This window comes from Pipistrellus hanaki, assembly GCF_964339955.1.
Source record: "Pipistrellus hanaki genome assembly, chromosome: 11".
NCBI lineage: Eukaryota > Metazoa > Chordata > Mammalia > Chiroptera > Vespertilionidae > Pipistrellus > Pipistrellus hanaki.
Window position 1 is genome coordinate 66,637,706 of NC_140513.1, and position 25,178 is coordinate 66,662,883.

The following is a 25,178-nucleotide window of genomic DNA, read 5'->3' on the forward strand; positions in this document are numbered from 1 at the left end:
TCCACCAAGCCTGGGAGATGTAGCAGATCTACCTCATACACAGAAACAAACACAGGGAGGCTGCCAAAATAAGGTAACAAAGAAATATGTCCCAAAAGAAAAAATAAAAAAAACTTCAGAAAAAGAACTAAACAAAATGGAGACAAGTAATCTACTAGATGCAGAGTTCAAAACACTGGTTATAAGGAGGCTCCAGGAACTTAGTGAGGACCTCAACAGCATAAAAAAGGACCAGTGAGAAATGAAGGATACACTAAATGAAATGAAGAATAATTTAGGGGGAATCAACAGTAGAGTTGATGAAGCTAAGAATCAAATCAACAATTTGGAATATATTGAAGCAAAAAACACTCAATCAAAACAGTATAAAGAAAAAAGAATTTAAAAAAATGAAAATAGTGTAAAGAGCCTCTGGGACAACTTCAAGTGTATTAACATTCATATCATGAGCCAAAACTGATTTGGTTCAGTGGATAGAGCGTCAGCCTGTGGATTGAAGGGCCCCGGGTTCGATTCCGGTCAAGGGCATGCACCTTGGTTGAGGGCACATCCCCAGTGGGGGGTGGGTGCAAGAGGCAGCTGATCAATGACTCTCTCTCATTGATGTTTCTAGCTCTCTATCCTCTCTTCCTCTCTGTAAAAAATCAATAAAATACATTTAAAAACTAAAATAAAAATGATTTTAAAATGAAAAGAAAAAAGACGAGATAACAAGTGTTGGCAAGGATGTGGAGAAAAGGATCCAGCTTCTATGGAAGATAGTAAGTATGAAGGTTTCTCAAAAAATTAAAAATAGGACTACCATCTGATTCAGCAATTCTACTTATGGGTATTTATCCAAAGGAAATAAAATCACTATCTCAAAACTATATATATCTGCACTCTCATGTTCACTGCAGCATTATTTTCAAAGATCAAGACTTAGAAACAATCTAACTTCCAGAGTAATGACCAGATAAAGAAAATGTGATATATATATATATAAATTAGGACTACCATCTGATTAAGCAATTCTACTTATGAGTATTTATCCAAAGGAAATGAAATCACTATCTCAAAACTATATCTGCATTCTCATGTTCATTGAAGCATTATTTTCAAAGATCAAGACATAGAAACAGCCGAAACCGGTTTGGCTCAGTGGATAGAGCGTCGGCCTGTGGACTGAAAGGTCCCAGGTTCAATTCCGGTCAAGGGCATGTATGTTGGTTGTGGGCACAACACCAGTAGGGGGTGTGCAGGAGGCAGCTGATTAATGTTTCTCTCTCATCGATGTTTCTAGCTCTCTATCCCTCTCCCTTCCTCTCTGTAAAAATAAATAAATAAAATATATTTTTAAAAAAGACATAGAAACAATCTAACTTCCAGAGTAATGACCAGATAAAAGAAAATATATATATTTTCTTTATATAAAATTTGTTCAGACATAAAAAAGAAAATCCTTACATTGTGCATTTGTGACAACATGGATAGACCTGGAGAACATTATGCTAAATAAAATAACTCAGACAGAGGAAGGTAAATACTCTATGAGATCTCACTTATATGTGGAATCTATAAATACTGTATGAGATCTCACTTATATGTGGAATCTAAAAAACAACAACAACAACAAAAACAAAACACCAAACTCAGAAACAGAAAATAGATTGGTGACTACAGAGGTAGGGGTTTGGGAAGACATTGAGGGGAAATGAGTGAGGATGTTCAAAGGATGGAAACTTCTGGTTGTAAAATAAATAAGTTCTGGGGATGTTATGCACTGCAAGGTGTCTGTTAACAATACTATATTGTATATAATTAACAATACTATATTGTACATTTTATAGTTGCTAAGAGAGTAAATCTTCAGAGTTCTCATCACACACAATAAAACTATGTGGTTTAGATGTGTTAACTAACCTTTTTGTGGTAACCATTTCACAATATATTCATGTATCAAATCATCACATTGTGTACCTTAACTTACAATGTTAGATGCCAATTATAACTCAAGAAACCTGTGGGTAGGGGGCAGAAACACTATGTGCAATAGGCCTCCTCTCTACATTTAGCATTGAATGTTTGCCCTGGTTTTTTGCTGCCTCTCTGGTCCTTGTACCATCCATCTAGTACACGGAGAAGACTGCTGGAAGCAGCAGGAGCTGAAACAGCTTTCAGTAGAGACCGCTAGCGGAATAGAAGGCATCTGTTAGATGCCTACACAAGGTCACGAAGAAGCCCCACCGAGCACCCAATGACATCATGTCCTGGCACCTTTATCAGAATGTCTGTACAGTCAAGGCGATGGGAGGAGGGTGGTGGAGGCCATAAATGATGTGGCAGCAGAGAGGAAGGAGATTAGCAGTTTAAAAAAAAAAAAAAAGTCAGAAACTTTAAAGGACCTGGAGTTGGGAGCAAAATAGCAAAAGTATTAACAGAATCTGAATTAAATCCAACAAAAATATTTTAAAACTATCATTACTCCCTCCGTCTTCTCTGAAGTTAAATCATGGAAGAAAAAGCATTTTGGGGGGAGGAGAAGGGAAAACTTTACTGAAAACATCACCTAAATCCATATTTTAAATGCCCAAGATGATTTTTTTCCTATAAAGCCTTCAAGATTTTTAATTTATTGATTCTTAAAGTTCTTTTACTTCGTGGAGCTCACTGGGAATAAACTGTTTCATACTTTAAGCTTTTAAAGCTGAAAATTTTCAGGATACCTATTGACAGTCAAATAGGGCCAGATGAATAGCCTGGGCCAGCCAGGCGCCCACTTCCCAAAGACCCTGGCCGGACTCTCTATAGAGGCTTCTCAAAGGTGTCCATCCTGGGCCTCTTGTCCAGCCCGGGGGAAGGCTGAAGCCACTGCTGTGACACCTGAATGCTTCCACTGCTCCGGGGAGGCTTTCACAGGCCCCGCCCGTCAGGGCAGGTCGCGTGGCCTCACGCTTGGAGTTGTCTGTTCATGGGCTGTTCCACAGGCCCTGTCTTCCATGAGGACGGCCCACTGCCCAGGGAGCTAGCTGCTCAGGGAACACGGGTCCCACCTTCACACCAGACTGCAGAAAAGGCAAAAGATCACGTGGAAATACCGCCCCAGAATGCAGAGCGTAAATTCCAAAGAAAAGAGAAAAAATTTCTGGATTGGCAATTGCTGGGGATGAGCCTATTTTGAAAACTGCTGCAGAGCATGTGTCTTGAGTATGCCTACTGATGTAGCTCCAGCCCTGGGATCTGACGACGTGGGTTCAGCTGCCTGCTCCACATTTGCCAGTTTGGACACATCACTTACTCTCTCGATGCACCAGATCCTCACCTATTAACAAGGGAACGATCACAGTGTCTCTCTCAGAGGATTATGTGATTTAGCTTAGGTGATATACACATAAATCACTAAGGCATGGTAACAGGCACATCTTAAGTGTTGGAGAAATCGTAACTGCTGCCATCTTTACAGCTACCTCCCCCTGTTGCTTGGGCTGACTTCTGGAGGCAGAGACGGAAAATGTTGAAGGAATGGCTGCCACATGTGCACTGAAGCCTGTGGCCTGATGAGGCCCACATATGGGGTTTAAGGTTGAAGAGCATTAAAATGCAGTGCACACAAAGCGATCCATTTAAGGAGAATGACAGCCCGAAAGGGGGCATACTGCATGACTTCATATAGAATGGGCCATTTGGAGGCTATTTAAATGGTGTTTACTTTAATGAGCCAACCTTGATGAAATAGACAGTGAATACCTTCATTTTCCTTTTTTACTCAATCCGCTTGCCCTAGGCTCCCTGGCTACCCCAGCTGCAAAACGACGAGAACATGCTGTACTTGAACTGAGCGAGTTTTTCCTCTGCAAAGGCCAGAAGCACATCACACCACTGGACAATTTCAGGGCCAGGCCTGGAATCACTACCAAGATGAGCAGGGAGTGGAAGGGTGGGGACGGCAGGAGCGGGCCCAGAGGAAGCGGCGCTCCCAACTGCGCAGGCTGGAGCAGCCACCCAGCTGGCGTCCCTCCTGAGCTCCCACAGAAAGTTCCAGAGGCTCTATGTCACCATCTCAAACTGCAACTTGTTTAAGGGGTGAAATTCTTAGACTTCAATTGTCTCACTAGTAAGACAGAAATGTAATATCAGATATTGTTCTTATAATCATACTAGCAGCTGCTACACAATCCAAATAGACATTTTCGTCTCTGAAATAGGATTGAAATTGTCCTTAAAGATAACTGTGTGTTTTTTGTAGGAATGGTAAGTATTTGAAATGGGTCACTTTTCAAATCATAGGAGGCAGTCTAAAATTTAGTTTTGAAAATACTTATAACTAGAGACTGTTAAAACAATTACAATAATTATAATGATTATTATAATATTTTTCTATATTTACTACTCTAAAAAACTGTCTTACGAATAGTTTTGAAGATCCTGTCTTCTGAGGGAGAACGAGGAAAAAGGGAAAAAAGAAGGATGTGATGGAGTCGTCAGTTCATGGTTAGGAAAGAATTTTTTATGGAATACCTGTGAAAACCTGTGCTAATTACATGTGAAAATCATTTTTACAAAAATAAAGTGTGAGAAAAACATCAAGATGCTGTAGCCATCTTTACATAACAATCATGCCACTGACAGTAAATTAAATACAAAATGTATGTCAAGCCCCGGGGCTCTTCTTAGGGGAGCCCTGGATGCACTCCTTCAGCACAACAGACACAGCCCACAGCTCAGCTCCGGGGCAAAGCAGATAATTTCCCTTTGCAAAGGCAGGAGTCTCAGCGAGTTCCTTGTATTGAGAGAGTTAGTATTCTCACTGAAAATTAAAACAGGCACTTAGTTCTTCCTATTAAAAGCATATCGAAGAAGGTGAAGGGATTAACCAAAGAACAATTATGCATAACCCACAGACACAGACAACAGTGTGGTGATGGCCAGAGGGAAGGGGGGCGGGGCGAGGTGGAGGTGGGGGAACGGGTACATCTGTAATAGTGTCAACAATTTTTTATAAAGTTAAAAAGAACACAAACTTTTCCACTGTAGGTTAGACAAATAGCATGAAGCACTCAGAAACCGATAAATGCTTTTATTTAGGTATCATATTTCTCTACTCAACAGTCCCTGCTGCTTTCCTACTTTAAGGTTGTTTCTTTCACTAGTCAATATTCTTAGTCTCAGAGCTTCCTGCCCAAACTATTCCATACATCAAGCTATTTCATTATTTTGGAACATCTTTGTATCGCAAATTAAAGATGCTTAGCAATATATACAGGAATGTGCATGTTTGTAAGTACATGCAGACACACTATATATAATGGATGTATTATATATACTTTGTGTATTGATGACAATACCTGTAATAGATACGTAAAAAGGAGGGAAAGCTCCCAGTTTCAGTTGATCTTCCTTTCTTGGCTTCCTGCTCGAGTGCTTGGGTCTTTCCGCGGACCCCAGCTCCCTTCTGTCACTATTACATAGATGCCGAGCCTACACATTTTGGTTTTATGAGCTGGTGTCACCCTCCTGAATACCCATGGCGTGACTGTCTTTCGTCAGTTCTTCTCCGCTGTCGCTCAAGGGTAGGAGCTGGCAGCAGAACAAAGTGAGAGTAACAGCGCCCTGGGATGCTATGTGCCAGCACTGCTTAACCAGGGCCATGTGCCAGGTCAAGCCACCTCTTCTCAAGCACTGGCAAGGCTTTGGGTTTCCTTCCTTCAACATGGTACCGCCTAAGGCACAGGAGACCCAGGAGAGAATGACCTCCAAGATGATTCTTGTGAACCAGGTGAAAGAGCGCCACCTACTGAACCGAGGACACAAGCACCTCCCTCGGTTTTGAGGTTTCCCCTGGTGGCTAAGGAATACCTAAGGAGTACATAGCACCAGGATTGGGATTGGTCTTGCAAGCCTCACCCTTCATTCTGACCTGTGACACAGACAACCTTGTTCCCCTGAAACTTAAGTACAAAATGGGTCCTCGAACTACACCAAACCATCCTGTCCCCGAAGGTCACGGGTACACTTCAGTACTTGACCCACATGAGAAAATTCATGAATATCAAGCCTAAGACAAAAATCCACAGCCAGAATTGGTATGCGCATGCCTGCCAAAGTCATCAGTACCCAAAGAAAGCCTGATGACTTCCCGGTATGCTCAGTATGGTCAGTACGGCTCGAGGAAGGCAAGAAAGGAAAGAATGACCTGACAGGGACTGAGAAAGTGCTGGGCATTGTCTGAGCCCGCGGGGAGCTGTAAGAGCAGAACACCGCCCTCTGTCACCAGGAGCTTTCGGAAGAGATGAATGCGTTCACGCTTCCTCTAGCCCTTGGAACACTGCTTGTATGTGTACTAGCCCAGGATGGTTCTCTCTACTTTGCATTATCTGTGTTGAAAACACTTAATCATAACCATTCCGAATGCCTTTAATCTACCATTTCCTTACACATAATTCCGGGTTGCATGCGGTGGGAGCAGTCTAAATGGTATTGCTCATTTTGAGCCATCAAGAGGGAAGAAAATTTGGCTTCCAATTGCACACAGGAGGTCTGGACTCTGCAATCTTGGCTTTTCCCTGGAATTTCCCACACCAAGTCAGGAGAGAAAATGTCAGAGCTGGCCTGTCGGGCAGGCCGGAGAGGAGCCTTTGCCCAGGATGAAGTAATGTCTACGCTCTTACTTCTGAATAGAAAACAATGAAATCAGATCCGATGCGAAGGCACGTGTGGTTTTTAACACCTTTCACTTGTCCATACGCTTTTCCTCATACATTTGGAAAGAGCTTAGATTAGTCAGTCTTGTTCATTTACCAGAGGCTCCCCATGAAAAATATCAGTGGGGTATTTTATCTTTCTAGGACGTAGGAATGCATTAAACTAGATTCTACAAAAATAAAAAACTAGACAAAAAAATTTACCAAACACGGGAAAATCAGGATGTACCGCACCCAGTTTTTTTCCTTTAAAAATCTACTGAGCCTAGAGAAAAGGCATGAACTCTCATCAGAAGCAGAGCCAGAGAGAGGCCTCTGGATTCACTGCTGTCACTGTCAGTAACGGCTTAAAAGCTCTCCCGTGAACATATTCCTTCTGTCTGATTACACAGGACAGTCATTCCACACGTAAGCATTAAGCACGTGGAGACAAAGCATTGGGTCTCTGTGCTTCACAGGATGGCTACATTTTGGCAGGGAATACAGGATAACAGCAATACCCAGGCTTCCACTTCTGTCTGCCCAATGACAGTATGCTGAGGAGGTCAAATAATAGAGGCCAAACAAGTGAATCTAAATCTATGGCCCTCCTGAGAAAAGGGCAGTGGTTCCTCGGCTAATACAGTTCTTACGATGGGCATCAGGCTACAGTCTAACCACGGCCTTCTCATTACAAACAGTCAGGATGGTCAGGAATGGCCTCCCGCAGGCAGCAAGGACTCAGGATTCCCATCCTCTGTCCCCGGCCGCTGTCATCTCTGTCCCTGTTACCTGCCTCCCTGCACTATGCTCTTCTGGTGCTTTGTTCCTTTCTGGAAACCAGCTGACGCCTGGCAAAGGTGCTAATGGGGCTGGTGTGGGAACTGTGGGGTGAAGGTAGGGTTTGCCACTCAGATTTTCCAGGGTAGTTCATCATTTTAAAGGGCACTGTGCACAACAGAGGAGGTCCTCTGGACCAATCTAACAGTCTAAAAAAACGACGTAGGTAGGAAGTAGCATCATCTTGAACCCACACACCATGTTTTCTAAGAAGGGTGGAGATATCTAGGGGCGGGAGTCCTCCCTCACAACAGCCACCCCGGGCTGCAGGGCGCTCCGGTGGCACCTGCCCGGCCGCCCTCTCAGGAAGCCAGCTGTGGCCGCAGGAGGGACTGCGCGGCAGCATGGCACGCTCTCCCCTTGCCAAGCCTCCTCAGCTGAATTTGGTAAAGTCTGCTCTGAGGTATCATACAAGGTGCAAGTGGTATGAACATCAGCAAGTCCCGATTAGCATGCAGTTGTTGTTTTTGAACTCTGTGCTGAATTGCTAATTCTGGAAAACGGTCACAGATATATTTCTGGAGGTATGAAAAGTTTCCACAAAACTTACAAAGGCAATTCTTGTTTTAATTTTTAGGATGCTCTTCAGACAGACAGACAGACTTGAAGGGGTCAGATGACGTTTTCTGTAAAGAACCAGCTAGTAAATAGTCTAAGCTTTGCGGGCCACGCAGGCTTTGTTTCAACCATCCGGCTCTGCCATTGCAGCACCAAAGTAGCCGCAGACAAGGGCCGTGTTCCAATCAGACTTCATGTCTAAAAACAGGCAGTGGGCTGGATTTGGCCAGTTGATTGAATTATCCAGATATAACCCAGTATGGCCAACCAATCTGAGAGTTCACGCGTGCATGAGTGCTGTGACCGCGGGGACAGGCGCCGTGTTAATTACTGAGAGCTAATGAGGAGAGGACCTCAGGACGAGGCTTATCATGAGTGCAGGCTGTGACCTCGCCGCAGGCTGTGCAAGCAAAAGCTTTCCCGCCCCGGTGGAGAGCAGACCACCGCGTGGCTTACGCACAGCAATCTCCAAAGAGCCCTCACGGGCACACCCACACTGCCAGGGGCAAGACATTACAACAAATTAACCTTTGCATTAAACTTAAGTTGTTTATTTGAATTTTGCTGATTTAATAACTTGGTCTGTGCTTAACTTACAACTTTATTTTAGCTTCATAGATGTGTAAGAGTTATAAGCATACAGAATTTATATGTAATCTTAACATTCATAGTTTTAAAATATAATTCTAATACAAATAATTTCAGCCAACTCTGCTGATTCATGAGGTTTTTTCCCCCTCTGAAAAGAAAAATAATGCTCAAAATTCAGAAACACTGCCCACCACGAGCTTTTCTGTCGGAATTGCAGGGCCAAACCGTGAGTGAGAAAGTATGCAGGCTGGATTAGGTGGGGGGCAGGGAGAGCCACCCCGCATGGCATCGTGGGGTGTGGTGACTGCAGGTCAACCTCTAGAGGCAGCCAGGGAGGCTGGAGGTGACCCGGTATCAGGACCGGCTTGACACTCAGTGCTCCAGGTGCTCAATCAATCTCAGCACATCCGGGCATCACAGAGCGGGGGTGGAGAGAGAGCCTGTGTGAGTCCAGCAGAATCTCACTAGGCAATTGCCAGCAAGACCTGCAGCAGCCTACATCAGTAACCTCCTGATGAACAGAGAGAGTTCCATAAAGGACATGTGGAAAGTGAACGAAGCGCAGGGAAATTCACAGACTGTGTCCTGTGTGTGGGTACACACCAACGAGGGGAGCCAGGAGCACTATGGGAAGAAGTACTGCAAAATAAAGGTAAAAGAAACATCATTCGAAGGACTCAGAAGAACAAGCCTCGGAAATGAATTTACTGCAGAAACCAAAAGCAGTTTAGGAAACTGGCATTCCCATTATGATACAGGAAGATATAACTTCTACAAAAATATATTAAAAAGTATGAGAAGATAACAGGCTTAAACAGTATAAGAGAGAGAGTTCAAAAGCTAGCAGATCAAAAAGATAAGGAAGAACTATAAAGAAACTTAACAATTTAAATCTATAATGGAATTACTAAAGAACAAAATGTTTCTACGGAAAAGCAGTGGTGTAGAGTGTGAATGAAAGGGCAAGCTACACCGACTGGGAGAATATATTTGCAATACATATAGCTGATAAAAGGCTTATACCTAGAATATACAAAGCATTCTTTCAACCTACTAATAAAACAACCAAAAACCTCACATTAAATAAATGGGCAAATAACTTGAAGAGATGCTTTCCAAAGGAAGATATAAGAATTAACAATAGCCAAAACCGGTTTGGCTCAATGGATAGAGCATCGGCTTGGAAACTGAAGGGTCCCGGGTTCGATTCCGGTCAAGGGCACGTACCTTGGTTGCGGGCATATCCCCAGTAGGGGATTTGCAAGAGGCAGCTGATCGATGACTCTCTCTCATCGATGTTTCTAACTCTGTATCTCTCTCCTTTCCTCTCTGTACAAAATCAATAAAATATATTTTTTAAAAAGAATTAACAATAAGTATGAAAAGTTGCTCATGATCATTCATCTTCAGAGAAAGGCAAATTAAAACCACAACAAGCTAGCACCAGACACCAGTTGGAAGCTGGCAATCCCAGTGTTTGCAAGGACATCCAGCAATGGTGTGGAGTGGCGGGGGGAGGTTCTGATACATTACTAGTAGAATAAAAAATGATACAATCACTTTGGAAATAGTTTGGCAGATACTTACAAAGTTAAACATGCATTTATAGGATCCAGCAATTCCACTCTTAGGTATTTATCCAAGAGAAATGAAAACCTATATCTTCAAAAAGACTTGTACACACATGTGCACAGCATTATTTATCATGATGGCTAAAAACAATTCAAATGTCCATAAACAGGTGAGAAGATAAACAAACTGGTTTATTCATATAATGGACTACGATTCACTGATTTTAAGAAATAACAAAGTATTAACACTCACATAAAATGGGTGGCTTTGCCAAACATTATGCTGAGCAAATGAAGCCAGACACAAAAGAGTACACGTGGAATGGCTCCATTTATAATACATGAATCTTCGGCAGAGGAAAAAACAATCTACAAACATGGAAATCGGGCCAGTGGTTGACAGGAGTGGGGTTTGGAGGAAAGACTTAAGGAGAGATGGAGTAAGGGGATTCCTAGGGTAAAGGAAATGTTCTACACCTTCAGAGGAGTGCTGATTAAGTAAATTGTGTATTTTTCAAACTTCATTAAACAAGACTTTGTATACATTTTATTACACACAAAATTATCTATATAAAACTCTAATATGCAAATCTACCAAACAGCAGAACAACTGGTCACTGTGACTTGCACCGACCACCAGGGAGCAAACGCTAAACGCAGGAGCTGCCCCAGCCTACAGGCCCCAACCGGTGGTGGCAGTGGGGGGCAGAGCCAGCAAGCAGGCGGCATCAGGCCAGCCAAGGTGAGTGGGAGGGACCTGCCCCCCCCCACCCCTGCCCAAATCACCCCACTGGTCACTACACAGATTGGCACTGATCAGCCCTGATTGCCAGCCAGGCCTAGGGACCTTACCTGTGCACAAATTTTGTGCACTGGTCCTCTGGTACTTTAATTAAAGCCAAAGGTACTCATAACTAGCTTCTTTCTAGAAAGCTGTAAATTACATAAATAAAAATAATTCTATGAGCCTCTAGGCAGGGAAATCAGACTTTCAAGGAACTTTTTAAAAATTGACATCAGATTTGCTAAGTAAGACATGATAATGAAAATGTTTTAGTTAAGAGAGAAAAGAAGTCCTAAGAATTTTATACCTAGCCAAGGATTGTTCATAAGTGAACGGAACTAAAAGCCAACCTAAATATGAGATGGCTCATAAAATATACCACACATCTACCCTTCTAGAAAACAAATATTGAAACAATTTCCCAAGTGCCTGAGAAATTATTCAAGCTTAAAAGCTCAAGGATAAAGACAGTATAAATACTTATTACAAATATGATTTGAAACTAGATGAAAAGGTAAAAGAAACAATAATTGTAACTCCTAGAAGAGAATATATAATAAAAAAACAAAATATAGAGACAAGCCTGTCCAGTGTGTCTCAGTGGTTGAGCATCGACCTATGAATCAGGAAGTCATGATTTAATTCCTGGTCAAGGCAAATGCCCAGGTTGAGGACTGGATCCCTAATAGGAGGCAGCCGATCAATGATTCTCTCATCATTGATGTTTTTATCTCTCTCTCACTCTCCCTCCCTCTCTCTGAAATCAAGAAAAATGTATTTTAAAAAATATAGATAGGTGATATGAGTTATAAATCCCAACTGTATTCACTAAAAACGGGGGATGTGAGTGAGGGAAGATGATAGAAGTAAATGCCCATTTACACTGAGTGGCCAGATTATTATGATCTCTGAACGCACAATAATCTGGCCACTCAGTGTATTTGTATCTCAAATGGGTACCAAAAGTATTCTAGACTTTTGCTGAAGATCAACTACCTATTTGCCCTGAGCTTTCTATCAGCCAGTGCAAAGGGGAAAACCATTTATAATATCTTTGATATCAAATAAATGAGGTACTCAAGAGAAGTACACTGAGTAGCCAGATTATTATGTGTTCAGAAATCATAATAACCTGGCCACTCAGTGTAGTTCCTTATTTGAAAGAGTGAAGTCAAGAGCTATTGGTTCACTAAAGTGTAAAGATCCATTTATGAAATATTTTATAGTCATAAAAATAACAAGAAAGCTCTTAATGCTCAGATATGAAATTACCTGTAAAACAATTTTATTCTAAAGGGTGAGGTACAAAACAAACATATGTGCAGCATGTTCTGGTCTGTGCAACAAACGGAACAAACATCTTAAACAAAGGAAACTGGTGACTTTGGTTACCTTGGGGGCAGGGTTACTGGGTAGCTGGGAATTAAGGGTAAAAAGGAAATTTTATTGCAATTTTTTATCCTTTGTTCATTTGTAAATGAACCATATAAATGTGACCTATCTTTTTTTAAAATCTATTATTTGTGTTATTTTCACTTTGAGAATCAAGTAAATTATCATTGAAGACTCTAGTATGTGTTAAATCTAGTTTATGATAAATGAGACATCACAAGTTAGAAAAGATTCAATAAATTATCTTAGAGAAACTTGTTTCCTATTTGGAAAAAAAAAATGTAATCCTCATTTCACAATCCTGACTAGAACAAACTACAAACAGATTAAAGATGTAATAAAATTTTAAATTGAATACAAATATTAAAACCAAACAGATGAATCTCAGATCAAATGAAGAAAGACCTTCAAAGAATAATTAGACAAATTTTACTAAATAAAAATTAAAATCTCCAATTGATCAGATACACAGTATAAAATTAAAAGGCATATTAAAACTGGGACAAATACAATAAGATAAATATTTTTATATTTTAAAGAGCCAATCAAATTAAAAGACAAAACAAACTTTTGAAAATCTCACTGAAGCCTCACTGTAAAAATGGGCAAAGGAAATAAAAAGTCAGAAAATGAAGATGGTTAAGAAAAATATAAGGACATGTAAAACCCCATTGATAATCGAAGCAATCTATGTTAAAGACAGACCTTTTCTTGCCTAGAAAATGGGTGAGATTCCTGGGAAATGGGGGCCCCATAACTACTGATGGGTGTGTAAATGTACTATTGGTACAAATGTAAATTGGCACAGCCTCTGGGAAACAACTTGAAATATGTACCAACAGCCTTCTCCATGCTGAAAACTTTTGACTCAGTAATTCTAATTTTATACTGAACGCCTCCTCAGGAATTTAATGCAACTTTATAACAGGGAAAAAACCTGGAAATAATAAAAATGTCTAATAATACAAAAATGTTAAAATATGATATATTCATACAATAAAATATTACGCAGACATTAAAATTATAGTTTTAAAAAATACTTAATGATCTAGGAAACATTCAAAATACACCATAAGTTAAAAAAAAAAAAAAAACTGTTATGTGCTATGTGGCAATTTTGAAATGACAATATGTACCATCTGTGTAGGTTTTAAATACTGGAGGGAAATGAAACAAAATGTTAGCAATCACTTTCTCTAAAATTATTTAATTTTATTACTTTTAATTTCCTGTGAAATTTAAAGTTTCTATAGGTATGTGAGAGACACCATATTTAAAATGAAGAAATGTTACAATTATAAAAATTTCACCTGGCATCAAAATGCTTAGGCTCTCATTTGAGTAAATTATTGCAATAAGCAAAGAATTCCCAGACAGAACCTTCATCTGCAGTAGCACTCTCCTTCTGTCCTTTACACTTTCAGTTCAGAACCCTGAGGGAACGGGGTTTAGAACAGGGCTGGACTCGGACAGCTCGGGTGGGCCCGCCGACAGCAGCGCTATCGCTCGGCGTAACGAACCCCCTGTGCACTGAACCCCTGTGCAGGCCCACGACCCAACCACAGACAACTCAACTGTAAGTAACGGTGTTTCCATGACACACTTGCCTGCCCAGAAAGTCTTCAACCAAGACCACCCACTCCTGGCCCACAAACCACCAGGGCAAAGCAGCCGCTGAAATGCTCTAGGAACTGATAAGTCTGGCATGAAGAGCCCTGCACGCCTGCCCAGGCTCCCCACAGGCTCCGCCTCCTCCCTGCTGCTTTCTCTGGCAGGATGTTTTCTAGCATGTTCATTCCAACCCAACTAATAAAGGAGCTCTTTAAAGTTGTGAAAAACAGCCCGTCTTGGGTTCCTGGGTCCAGCATGTGTGCAACCCAGAAAGAAGCGCGAAACACATGTACAGTACCTTCCCGAAGCTGTGCTGGCTTGGCAGAATTTTCCCCACTCATTAAGACAACAAAAGATGCAGCTGCTCGGACTGTGGCCTGCCATGTTGACATGGCAACGGGGGGCTCCTGGCACGGAAAAAGGGCCCTGTTGTTTATGGGGGATCCCATGGTATAAACACATGGCCTGCAAAAGAAAGACAAAGAAACAAAGGGGAGAATCTTTAGAGTGAGTTGTCACTTTTCTCATCTCCATGGTAGAGAAGGTTAAGTTGTACTTTCAAAGAAAAAACATTTGAGGCTTTGTAGTTGACTAGTTTCAAAGCATTTTGAACTGAAACTGCCAAAGGATGGCTAAGTGATAATTTCTCCCAAATGAATTACTTAAATATGTAAAGAAGGTTGTTTTTTAAGGGAAAATAATTTTTTGGTTAAAGTTTTAAACACTAGACTTCCAAGTTAAAATCTGTATTACCCTTGCCCGTCCTCTAAGGCTAACCTTATGCCTTCAAAAGAAAAAAGCTTTTGAGACATTCTTACAAAACTTGGAAAATATTCCGGGACAGAAAATATGTTTGGAGATCACTGAGATATTAATGTTTGGAAAAACAAGCTGGTGGTCTCAAATCCAGCGTGGTGGGCAGCTGTCCCAATCCTGGACACCATCTCAGATGGAGCCCTGGTGGGAATCCCTGTGTGGAGGCCAAGAACAGGGGTAAACAGGACTATAGGTCACAACGACCGGGAAGGCCAACTGTAGTCATTACCAAAGCAACTTTGGGAAACCAATGGCATGGCATTAGGACTCATTCTGTTGCAACTAAAATATACACACCCACGGGCACCAAGAACCATGTCTTCCATGATTGAGTCACTGCTGACAGATGAGATCAAAGGAAGGATTCTTTTGATACCACGGTTTAGTTACCATCAGGAAAGTGTCAGGAAAATGTGTCCACTTGTTTGCTTCACTATGACGAACATGCATTGTGTCACTAACATGTGCAGCAGCACACAGAATGATGGTCCCACTCTAGCAGTCAGGGTGCAGCCAAGAAAAGAGAGAACAGTCCAGGTCTTGACAAACAGATAATTTAATACAGGGGATTGGCATACTAATGCTAGAAGAGCGTAGAAGCCAAATGGGAACAGTGAGGCAACCCGGAGATTAAGCAGAGCAGTAAGTAGCTGTGACTCCTTGGGTTGGAGAAGCTGATGTTTCCAGATGTTGCCGGGTCATTTGGCGGAAGTCAGAGTCACAGTGGAGACTGTCCGATGGGTGCTGGGGCCAGAGGAGGCTTGGTCACCGGTGGAGATGCCGAAGGAAACGGGGAAGGGAGAGGACATGTTTCTCGACAACTCCTGCTCTCAAATTTTTCCACCCGTGCCACCCCCAACCCTCCCAAACTGGCCAGACCTCCCAGGAAATAGAAGACGAGGGAGCCTAGGTAGTGGGGTGCCTGGTCATCCAGAGAAGGCCACGATAAGAGCAGAAAGTGGATGGTAGGGCAGATAGGCAGGTACGGTCTTCCGTCATACAAGTGTCCATGATAACTCACAAGCTTGACAAGGAGTAGGGAAATATCAGAATTCAGAAAACTTTAGTCCTTCCTGGGTTTTCAACTTATTAAATGACTATGGGTAAGTCTCTTGACCCCTCTGAGTCACATGTAAAGTGGGGATGGGACACAGGTTGATGACTTCTATTCTGGTCCATAGTCTATGATTCTGTATTCCAAGTTTATATATCCAAGAACAAAATTTCATGGAAGACCCAGAATCTCCCATCAGCTGTCCCACCTCGGGCTGTCTGAGGAAGCCCGCCGGAGCGGTCTCCTCCCAGGCAGGGCTACTGGTGGTGGGTATGTGGTGAGAGGTATGCTATAGCAGCTCAAATAACTCAGCTCGGTTGGGTCAAGCATGCCTATTTTAATAATTCCATCTATTAGGTGTTTTATTTCCCCCCCCAAAAGCCCATCTTAGAGAAGGTCCCAAAAAGGAAAAGTGAGTGTTGTCAGTGGAAACAAGGTGTATTCCCAGTAGCCAAATAGTAGGCATGACTTGTGCCTCCTCAGACAATGGCAGACCTGGAGATCAAGGCTTGCTTTCTCACTGAAGCAGAATGGACCCCACAGTTTTTCTCAGTTCAAGAGCTATCAGAAGCCACTTGCAATCTAAGTAGACTGTGGAGTTAAACTTACTAATGATGCTCACAGGGAAATGGAAGGGCCCCTGCTTACTGCTCTCCTACAGCTTTTTCTGCCTCATGCAAAGGGGGGGTTGTCCTTATTATGGTCTTACATCCTAGGGTGCTCAGGCTAAGTCTAAAAGTATCTACACTCTCTTGTGCTCAGCACCGTATTTCCCTAGGATGACTGATGTTACAGGTCTCCCCTTCTCTGTAGAGGGAACAAATCCTCCCCAAAGTATTAGCTTGCCAAGAGGTTTATTTTCCTTTCCCTATAAGGTTGGGTTGGAGGCCATGCTAACATATTAATATGCATTTCACCTGTGACCTTAGGCATAGGGTCCCCAAGACTTCCCCATCAGCTTCCACAGCTTTTCCCAGAATAAGCAACCAGCTTTAAGATGAGGTCATATCTGAGAAACACCGCAGAGGAGGAATCAGAAGGACTTGGTGATTTGCTGAAGGAGAGGGAAAAGGAAAGAGAGGCCTCTCTGAGGAAGCCAGCTTCCAAGTTGGTCCCCAATAGCCCCTACCTCCTATATTCACATCCCTGTGTAGTCCCTTCACACGCTGTATGAGGGTTAGTCTGTATCACTTGTGAGATTAGGTTATTTGAAAATCTGTGACTTCCATTGTAGTGGTTCTTTTCCCTCTGTCTCTCGTTCTCTTCATCACTGACTCTGGGGGAAATCCAGCTGCCATGGCAGGAGGACACACTGGGAGCCTATGGAGGGCCCATGTGGTAGCAACGGAGACCTTCACCCACAGTCAGCAAGGATGTGCAGGCTGGCAACAGCCTGGCCTGTGAGTTTGGAAGAGGACCATCCAGCTCTGGTCAAGCCTTGAAATGCTTGCACCCCAGCAGAATGCAACCTTGTAAGAGATACTGGGCCACAACCACCCAGCTAGGCTGCCCCTGGATTCCTGAGACCTGTGAAATAGTAAATATCTATTCTTTTAAACTGTTAAGTCTAGAAATAACAGAATTTTCTCAGTTTCTGGCTCAAATGATAAAATAAGTCATAAAGTTATTAAACAAGAAAGGAAACCCAGGACCACAAGCAAGGTCACAAGAAGAGTTCCTACCTGTGTACACTATATATATATATATATATATATATATATATATATATATATATATACACACACACACACACACACACACACACACACACACACACACACAAAAGGCTTAGCGATCATCTGATTGGCCAACCAGTAGCTATGACATACAATGACCACCAGGGGGCAGCTGCTTTGACCAGTAGCTATGACATACACTGACCACTAGGCACAATGTGGCAGAAAGAGCCCGTACGCTCAACGCAGGAGCTGCCAAGCTGCAGTGACTTGGCAGTGGCAGTTCTCAGGTGACACACCCTGAACCAGAGAAAAGGGAGCCCAATTTCTGGGCTAGAGGGGCTGGACATACCCTGGAGCCAACCTCCCGTGGTTGAAGGGCGTCTGCAGAGTGAGCAGGATCCCTCTGGCAAGTGGGGTCCCTCGCCTTGGCCTGAGGGATTTGGACTGAAACTGGCTCTCTGACATCCCCTGAGGGGTCCTGGATTGTGAGAGGGCAGTTCTCAGATGATGCCCAGGCCCATCCCACCAGCCACCTTCTAATTAATTTCCTTTCAATGTGTACAAATCCATGCACCGGGACACTAGTTCGCATACAAAAGGCTTTATACACCATGTCGCTGAGGACATTTGTATGAAGGCAGAGTGACTTCCTAACTTCAAACAGCATAGTGTCCAACAATGGGACTGAGTGTCCAAAATCAGACTGATCTCAGAAAGTTTAAGAATGATAATATCATGCTTTTATTATGTAGTGTTTTTTGTTACAGTCAGATTTGAGTCTGGGTGTCACACTCAAACAGGGAATTAGGGATGTGGGGGAAAGCCTTCCATTGGCTGATTTTTTAAAAAGCACATTATCACCATCCTTTTCTCTATTATTAGAGAAATTCCTATTCTCTAATTCTCTATTATTTCCCCTTTAAAACTATCTACTTCTATGTATTTTGCTCTAGAGTTTTATCCTGATTTCCCTGTCATCTCCTCAGGCTCTTTCTGCCACATTGTGCCTGGGCACTGGGCACCTGACTCTCCCACCAAGGGACTTGGCCAGACCCCCAGGAAGCTGTCACCTCCAACCTCCCCACTGTCCTCACCATTCTCTCTTCTTACCCTCCTCTCCACATGGCAGGGCATCCTTTCTGCTAAAGACTCTATGTTTTCTTTCTAGCTTCCAGACCTATACTCTTAAAATTGTGGATCAAGTCAGGTATATAAAAGCCACACCCATAAATAGAAGACTCAAACACTTTCTTTATATATATTATTGATTTTGTACAGAGAGAAAGGGAGAGAGATAGAGAGAAACATCGATGAGAGAGAGTCATCGATCAGCTGCCTCTTGCACACCCCCTACTGGGGCTATGCCCGCAACCAAGGTACATGCCCTTGACTGGACTCGAACCCGGGTCCCTTCAGTCCCCAAGCCGACACTCTATCCATTGAGCCAAACCGGTCTCGGCTCAAACACTTTCTTATTGGAATGTGATCGTAAATCAGGAAATAATCACAGGAGAGGCCCTAGGCATACTTTCTTGAAAATGCAGATTTTCCTTGTGCTCCCAGCCTACTCCTTTCCTGGCCTTTCCTCTTTCTCAGTTGCACCTTCACTCCTCGCTTCCCAACATGCCCAAACCAAGTGCCAGTGACTTTATAACCAATGGTCCTTTGAACTTTTCTAACTTGATATCTTTATGCACATAGTGCAAATATCGAACAATTTGGTTAAGTTACTAAGAAAAACAAGTCGTGGAATGGAATCAATGGAGCTAGAAACCATGGAGCCCATTGGTCGACTCTGGGTCAACAAGTGAGTTGGATCACCAGGAATTGTTCATCGGGGTGACAACACAAAGAGCACCCAAAAAGTTCAGAGGTACAGAAGCTGGAAGAAGACCATAAATTCAAAACCAATCAGAGGAAACCACGTGGCATCTGGTGAACAAGACCAATATGCACATCCAGATTTCACATATTACAGATGATTGGACAGTGGTCGGTATCTGCACTCAAATGAACAACATTCAAAAGTTAATGTCTTGCAAACAGCTTACAAAACTATCAAGAATCAGATTCAGCCCTAGCCAGTTTAGCTCAGTGGGTAGAACGTCGGCCTGCAGACTGAAAGGTCCCAGGTTTGATTCTGGTCAAGGGCACATACCATTGTTGAAGGCTCCTCCCTGGTCTGGGACCTAGTCAGGGCATGCACAGGAGGCAACCAATTGATGTGTCTCTCACATCAATGTTTCTCTCTATCTTTCCCCCTCTCTCCTACTCTAAAAATCAATGAAAGATATCCTCGGGTGAGAATTAAAAGAAAAAAAATATCAGATTCATTTTTAAATAAAAATTCAAAGTGTGTTTCTGAGCCAATGAATATTAAGTTATTTAAATATGTCTGACTCAGGACTTACCTTTTAAACATGACACCAAATTCACTCATTTTTATGCTAGCAACATAAAAACTGAGGGTTAAAATTCCTCTCTGCCTGGTGACTTAAGGGTAAAGAGGGCTCTCCTCATGCACGCATTAAATGAAAACTATATGGAGAGCTGGTTCCTGCCCTCCACGCCTCAAGAGGGGAAGAACATCCATGTGCATTATAAACATGCTCCCCCGTTATCTGGATGTGTGATCACTGAAATAAATGCAGCTGTGTTTATTCAATGTGCACAGCACAGCCTTGCACCTTGCCCATGTTGCTAAAACCTGCCAGTTGGAAATTCTCTGCTGCTCATAACTTCCTTATTTCCAGACTGGATAATTCCTTCCAGCACGCAAAGGAAAACTCCCACATCACGGCCCACAGGAGACTCCTGGGGGAGCCCAGTCAGCTGCCCAGGAGCTGTGGGAGTGGGAAAAGGACACTGAAAACAAAAATTAAAAAATTAAAATAAAACAGGATAATAAGCCGAAACCGGTTTGGCTCAGTGGTAGAGCGTCGGTCTGTGGACTGAAAGGTCCTAGGTTCGATTCCAGTTAGGGGCATGTATGTTGGTTGCAGGCACATCCCAGGTGGGGTGTGTGCAAGAGGCAGCTGGTTGATGTTTCTCTCTCATCGACGTTTCTAGCTCTCTATCTCTCTCCCTTCCTCTCTGTAAAAAATCAATAAAATATATTTAAAACAAAACAAAACAAAGAAACAACAGGATAATAAAGGGGTTGAGAGGCAGGCCCATGACTTGCTGCCATTACAGAAGGAACGTGAGGAAGAACCTGTTGGAATAACAATTGCCTCAGCGCGTTACATGTTTGTGTGTTTGCAGAGGTCAAATGAGGACAAGACACACTATGTTGCTTTGATGTGAATGTGCTCCCCTCAGTTCTAACGTTGGAATCCTAATGGCCAATGTGATGGCATTAGGAGGTGGGGCCTTTGGAAGGAGCTTGGGTCCTGCGGCAGTGCCGTTAGTGAGATTAGTGCCTGTGTAAGGGGTCTGACAGCACTGTGAGGACACGGCCAGAAGGCAGCAGTCCACAAACCGGAAGTGGGCCTCCACAGACCCCAACCATGCTGGCTCCCAGCTCTCAGACTTCCAGCCTGCAGGACTGTGAATAAATCTGTTTATAAGCAACCCAGTCTGTGGTATTTTGTCACAGTAGCCTGAACAGACTGAGACCTATGCCATTTATGGAAAACAACAGCAGCAACAAAAACTTGTAGGGGATTGATTCAAACCATGTATTTCCTTTTCCTTCAGTTGACTACTATATGCATTTATCTTTTTGCAGTTGTGGTAAAACAGGGACTATTTTTAGTTTTAAAACTATTTCAAGTTCCATTACTGTCCATAAAATCACTCATTTTGTTTCAAGTTCCATTACTGTCCATAAAATCACTCATTTTCAGACTTAGTTATCACTATTCAGTGACTGGGGAGCAGGCTGCTCAGGCGAAGCAGGTGGGAGGTGAGGGGCTCCCAGTTGCCTGGGTGTGAAATGATGGGGTGTTTTCCCACAGTGAGGCACTGACCTGGGCCCTGGAGGCCAGGGGGCCGCACATGTGACAGCTCAGAGGGTCACATTTAGGCTTCCCAGGGTTACAATATCCTCAGGTCTCCACCAATTCCTCTCCATCTGTTCTCCTTCCTGCATCTGACCTTTTATACGACTCCCTGGTCTCATTAAACCGTTAAGTTTCCATTGCAGGTGAGCAACCCTATTACCTTCTTGTGCCACAAAAACCAAGAGCCAGACTACCAAACAGGAAGAGTAAAGTATGACTCTCTCTCCTGTGTATGCGCTCTCTCTCTCTCTCTCTCTCTCTCTCTCTCTCTCTCTCTCTCTCTCTCTCTCTCTCTCTCTCTCTTCACACACACACATATGTGCGCACAAATCCTTCCTTATATCATTCTACTTCATGGCACAATTACCAAAACCAGGATTCATCAATCATACTGAACGTATGGCAGGTCAAAGAAGAAAGCTGCTTTGACTCAGATTTTCTGTATAGTCAAACTGGACTGGACTGAATAAAAGTAGCTTTGAGTCAGAAATTGACCACTTTTCACCAGAGTTGTTTGGGATGTAAAATAGGCAAGCTGCTTATAAAAGCAAAGACAGTATTTCTCATCTGGAAGTCCCTTGTAAATATAGAATTTAACATCTGGAAATTATTTGGAGATCCTCAGATGGAACCTTCTCGTCTTATTCATGAGAATTAAGTTTCAGAGAAGTGAAATGACTTGTTGAAGTCACACAGCTAGCTGGCGGCATGGCTCTGAGGAGTACTCGGTCTTGGGGTTCCTGCCTTCTAGTTCTTTTTGACATATTATACGTTTGTTATAGTTAGTTGTGCTTTGTTATTTTCTGTTGACGTTGGTTATTCTTTTTGTTGTTGCTGTTGTTGGGTTGACCATTTTGGTTACTTGTTTAAGACAATCTATTGCCTTTTCTCCCAGGACTCGATGGGATTCTGGGAAACAGAGGTGGTTCTATGTGCAGCAAGGGGAGAAAGAGGCTAAAGCAGAACCCTCCCAGACCTTCCCAGGTTTGAATTTTTCATTCCTCCTTTGTAGTTATACAATGATATTATATGATTAATACATATTTCCAGTTCAGTTCTCATGAATTTTGTATGGATTTCTGGAAGCAAATAAAAAAAATAATTGTAGAAATATTCCTTTTAGGTTTTAGAATCTCTTCTGAAAGATCTCCTGCTCATTCTTCTAATTTAAAACTTTCCTTTATAGGGAGATCTAAAACAATAAAACTATTTTAGTGGGGGAGAAAACATGTTTTAACATCTGGTTTTGATGTCAAACTAAAAATACTCCAAAGGTCTACATCTTTCTTGGTCCAATAGCTGAGCAATAAATATAACAGGGGAAAAAATCGCTCTCCTTTTTATTTTGCCAACTTCATACCGCTCTTGTCTAAAACAAAGAAACATCATAGTGATTTAAAAAAATTTTTTAAATTTTAATATTACTTTAAATTACAATGTATTTTCCTGATCAGTTCCTCTTTAACAATGATCCAAATAATTATAGTTTTAAAAATAAATTTGCTACATTTAACTGAATTTTCCCCTCCATTCAACTCATGGCCACTGATGTCATCAGCTTCAGCCCAGATCTCCCTGACCTAGACCATTTGGCTGGTTCCACAAACTATTTCAATGACGCTAAGGGAAAAGGGAGTGGGTTACCAGAGAGAATGCTTTGGTTTTAACTAACATTTTATTCAGTGGAATGGAAAAAAATGTGGGGAAATGCAGAAAGTACATAAACTTTGAGTAAAGATTACTATCTTTGAAAGCTGTTTTGGTTTTTTATGTCTAAGAACCTAGAATAAAAAAGATATTAGTCCCCTTCTTTCTAACATAGCAAGAGTACCTTTACACATTCTTGACCCTGTCTCTGTTCTCAAATAGTTCTTCAGAGTATTTTTAAAGGGAATGGACACAAAGTAAACATTGTTTCCAAGATCCAAATTCTATCAGATTATTATATGTGTTTGCTCCGGTCATTTTTTAATGTCAGCTAAAAGCTGTTATCTGAATGATGGACACAAGAAAGAGCATTTCAGTTCAAGCACTGCTACAACCCCAAATGGCTAAACCAAAGTAGGAAAATGTAGCTTTTATACTTCCAGATATGTTATTGACAGTGATTGGAAGGAACACAACTTTTATAGCTTCAAATGTATTTTTAGTTCTCTGGAGAACACTGACACCTGGGAGAAATGGGAGGACAGCCCTTACAAAACGGGGATTTCAGGGTGGAAAGATGGTAACTTCTTTCCAAATTTGAAGTTTATTTTGTTTAACAAACTTTTTATTTTGAAACAGTTTTACATATTTTTTTTACTAGTAAGTGCAAAAATATGCAGAGTTCCCATATACCCCATACCCAGTTTTCCCTATTATTAACATCTTATACTATTAGTATGTTACATTTGTTGATGAACTAATACTGACACATTATTATTAGCTAAATTTTATTCAGATTTAGTTTTTTTCTAATGTCCCTTTTCTGTTCCAGGATACTGCATTACCTCTAATCATCATATCTCCTGGTGGGTTTCTTAAGACTTTCTTTATGTTGATCTTGGGTTTTGAGGAGCTGGTAAGGTATTTTGTTGAACGTCCCGCCATTGGGATTTATCTGATGTTTTCCTCTTGGTTAGACTGGGGCTATGGGGAAGATAACAATGCTGACATTCTCATCACATCACACCAAGGGTACATACTATCAACATTACTTATCACTGTTGATGTGACCCTTGATCTCCTCGCTGAGGTGCTGTCTGTCAAGTTTCTCAGATGTAAAATTGCACACACACACCCCGCTCTCCATTCTGTCCTCTTGGGAAAGAAGTCACTATGTGTAGGCCACACTTAAGAAAAGAGGAGTGATGCCCCTCTTCCTTGAGGACAGAGTAGCTACAGGACTGGACTTCTTCTGCACCATGGATTTGTCCATTCTCCTCCATTTGTTTATTTAGTCAAATACTGTATCAGCATGGGCTCAGATATTTATTTTATACTTTGCATTATTATCCAAAGCTATTTTCTTTGCTTTGTTGTCCAGCTTTGGTCGTTAGGCGTTCTTTCACATGGCTCCCTGGACCTCTGACAGGCACCCACGTTGCAGGCTGTAGCTGTTGTTTGAGCATTTCCTTATTTTCTGCACTACAAGATGCTCCAGGATCATCTTGTATATTTCTTTCCCAGTCCTACCTATTTCCCCAAGAAGCCCTGATTCCTTTATTGGAGAATGGCTTTAGAAACCAAGACCAGGAATCTAATGTGTTCGTGCTCCGAACTTTTTTAGCTGACAAGCAAGGAAATATGTGTGTATGCTAACCCTTGGAAACACATTCTCTATACTTATTTCCATGTACAAACATCCTTATCTATATTAAATATGAGTTCATAGTGATGTCTCTAGTTCTAATCCATTTCCACATACATTTGTCTAGCCACTTCCCCTTCCTCATCTGTAACCTTGCACTTGAACAGTGAGAAAGCTGGCTCCCACCATCTGCCATTCATTTACTTAATTGTTCAATTCTAGCATACATGTACAATGATACCAAAACTGTTAAACTGTAGGCCCATGGGAAACAACCTTACCAACCACAGTACTATGTACAGTTTCCTTTGCCTTTAGTTGTATAGA

General features: G+C 42.0%; 1 protein-coding gene across 11 annotated transcripts in view; it reads right to left on the reverse strand.

The window, feature by feature from the left end:
• Positions 1-25,178, reverse strand: part of AOPEP (aminopeptidase O (putative)) — a 321,147-nt gene that overhangs the window by 250,974 nt on the left and 44,995 nt on the right. For all 11 annotated transcript variants that reach the window (XR_014796325.1, XM_084898956.1, XM_084898955.1 and 8 more), the window contains exon 3: positions 14,305-14,471. Coding sequence is in view for 10 of the 11 variants with exons in the window: in XM_084898956.1 (XP_084755082.1) it covers positions 14,305-14,471 (167 nt within the window). In the remaining variant the exon portion in view is untranslated. The remainder of the gene's footprint in view (positions 1-14,304; positions 14,472-25,178) is intronic.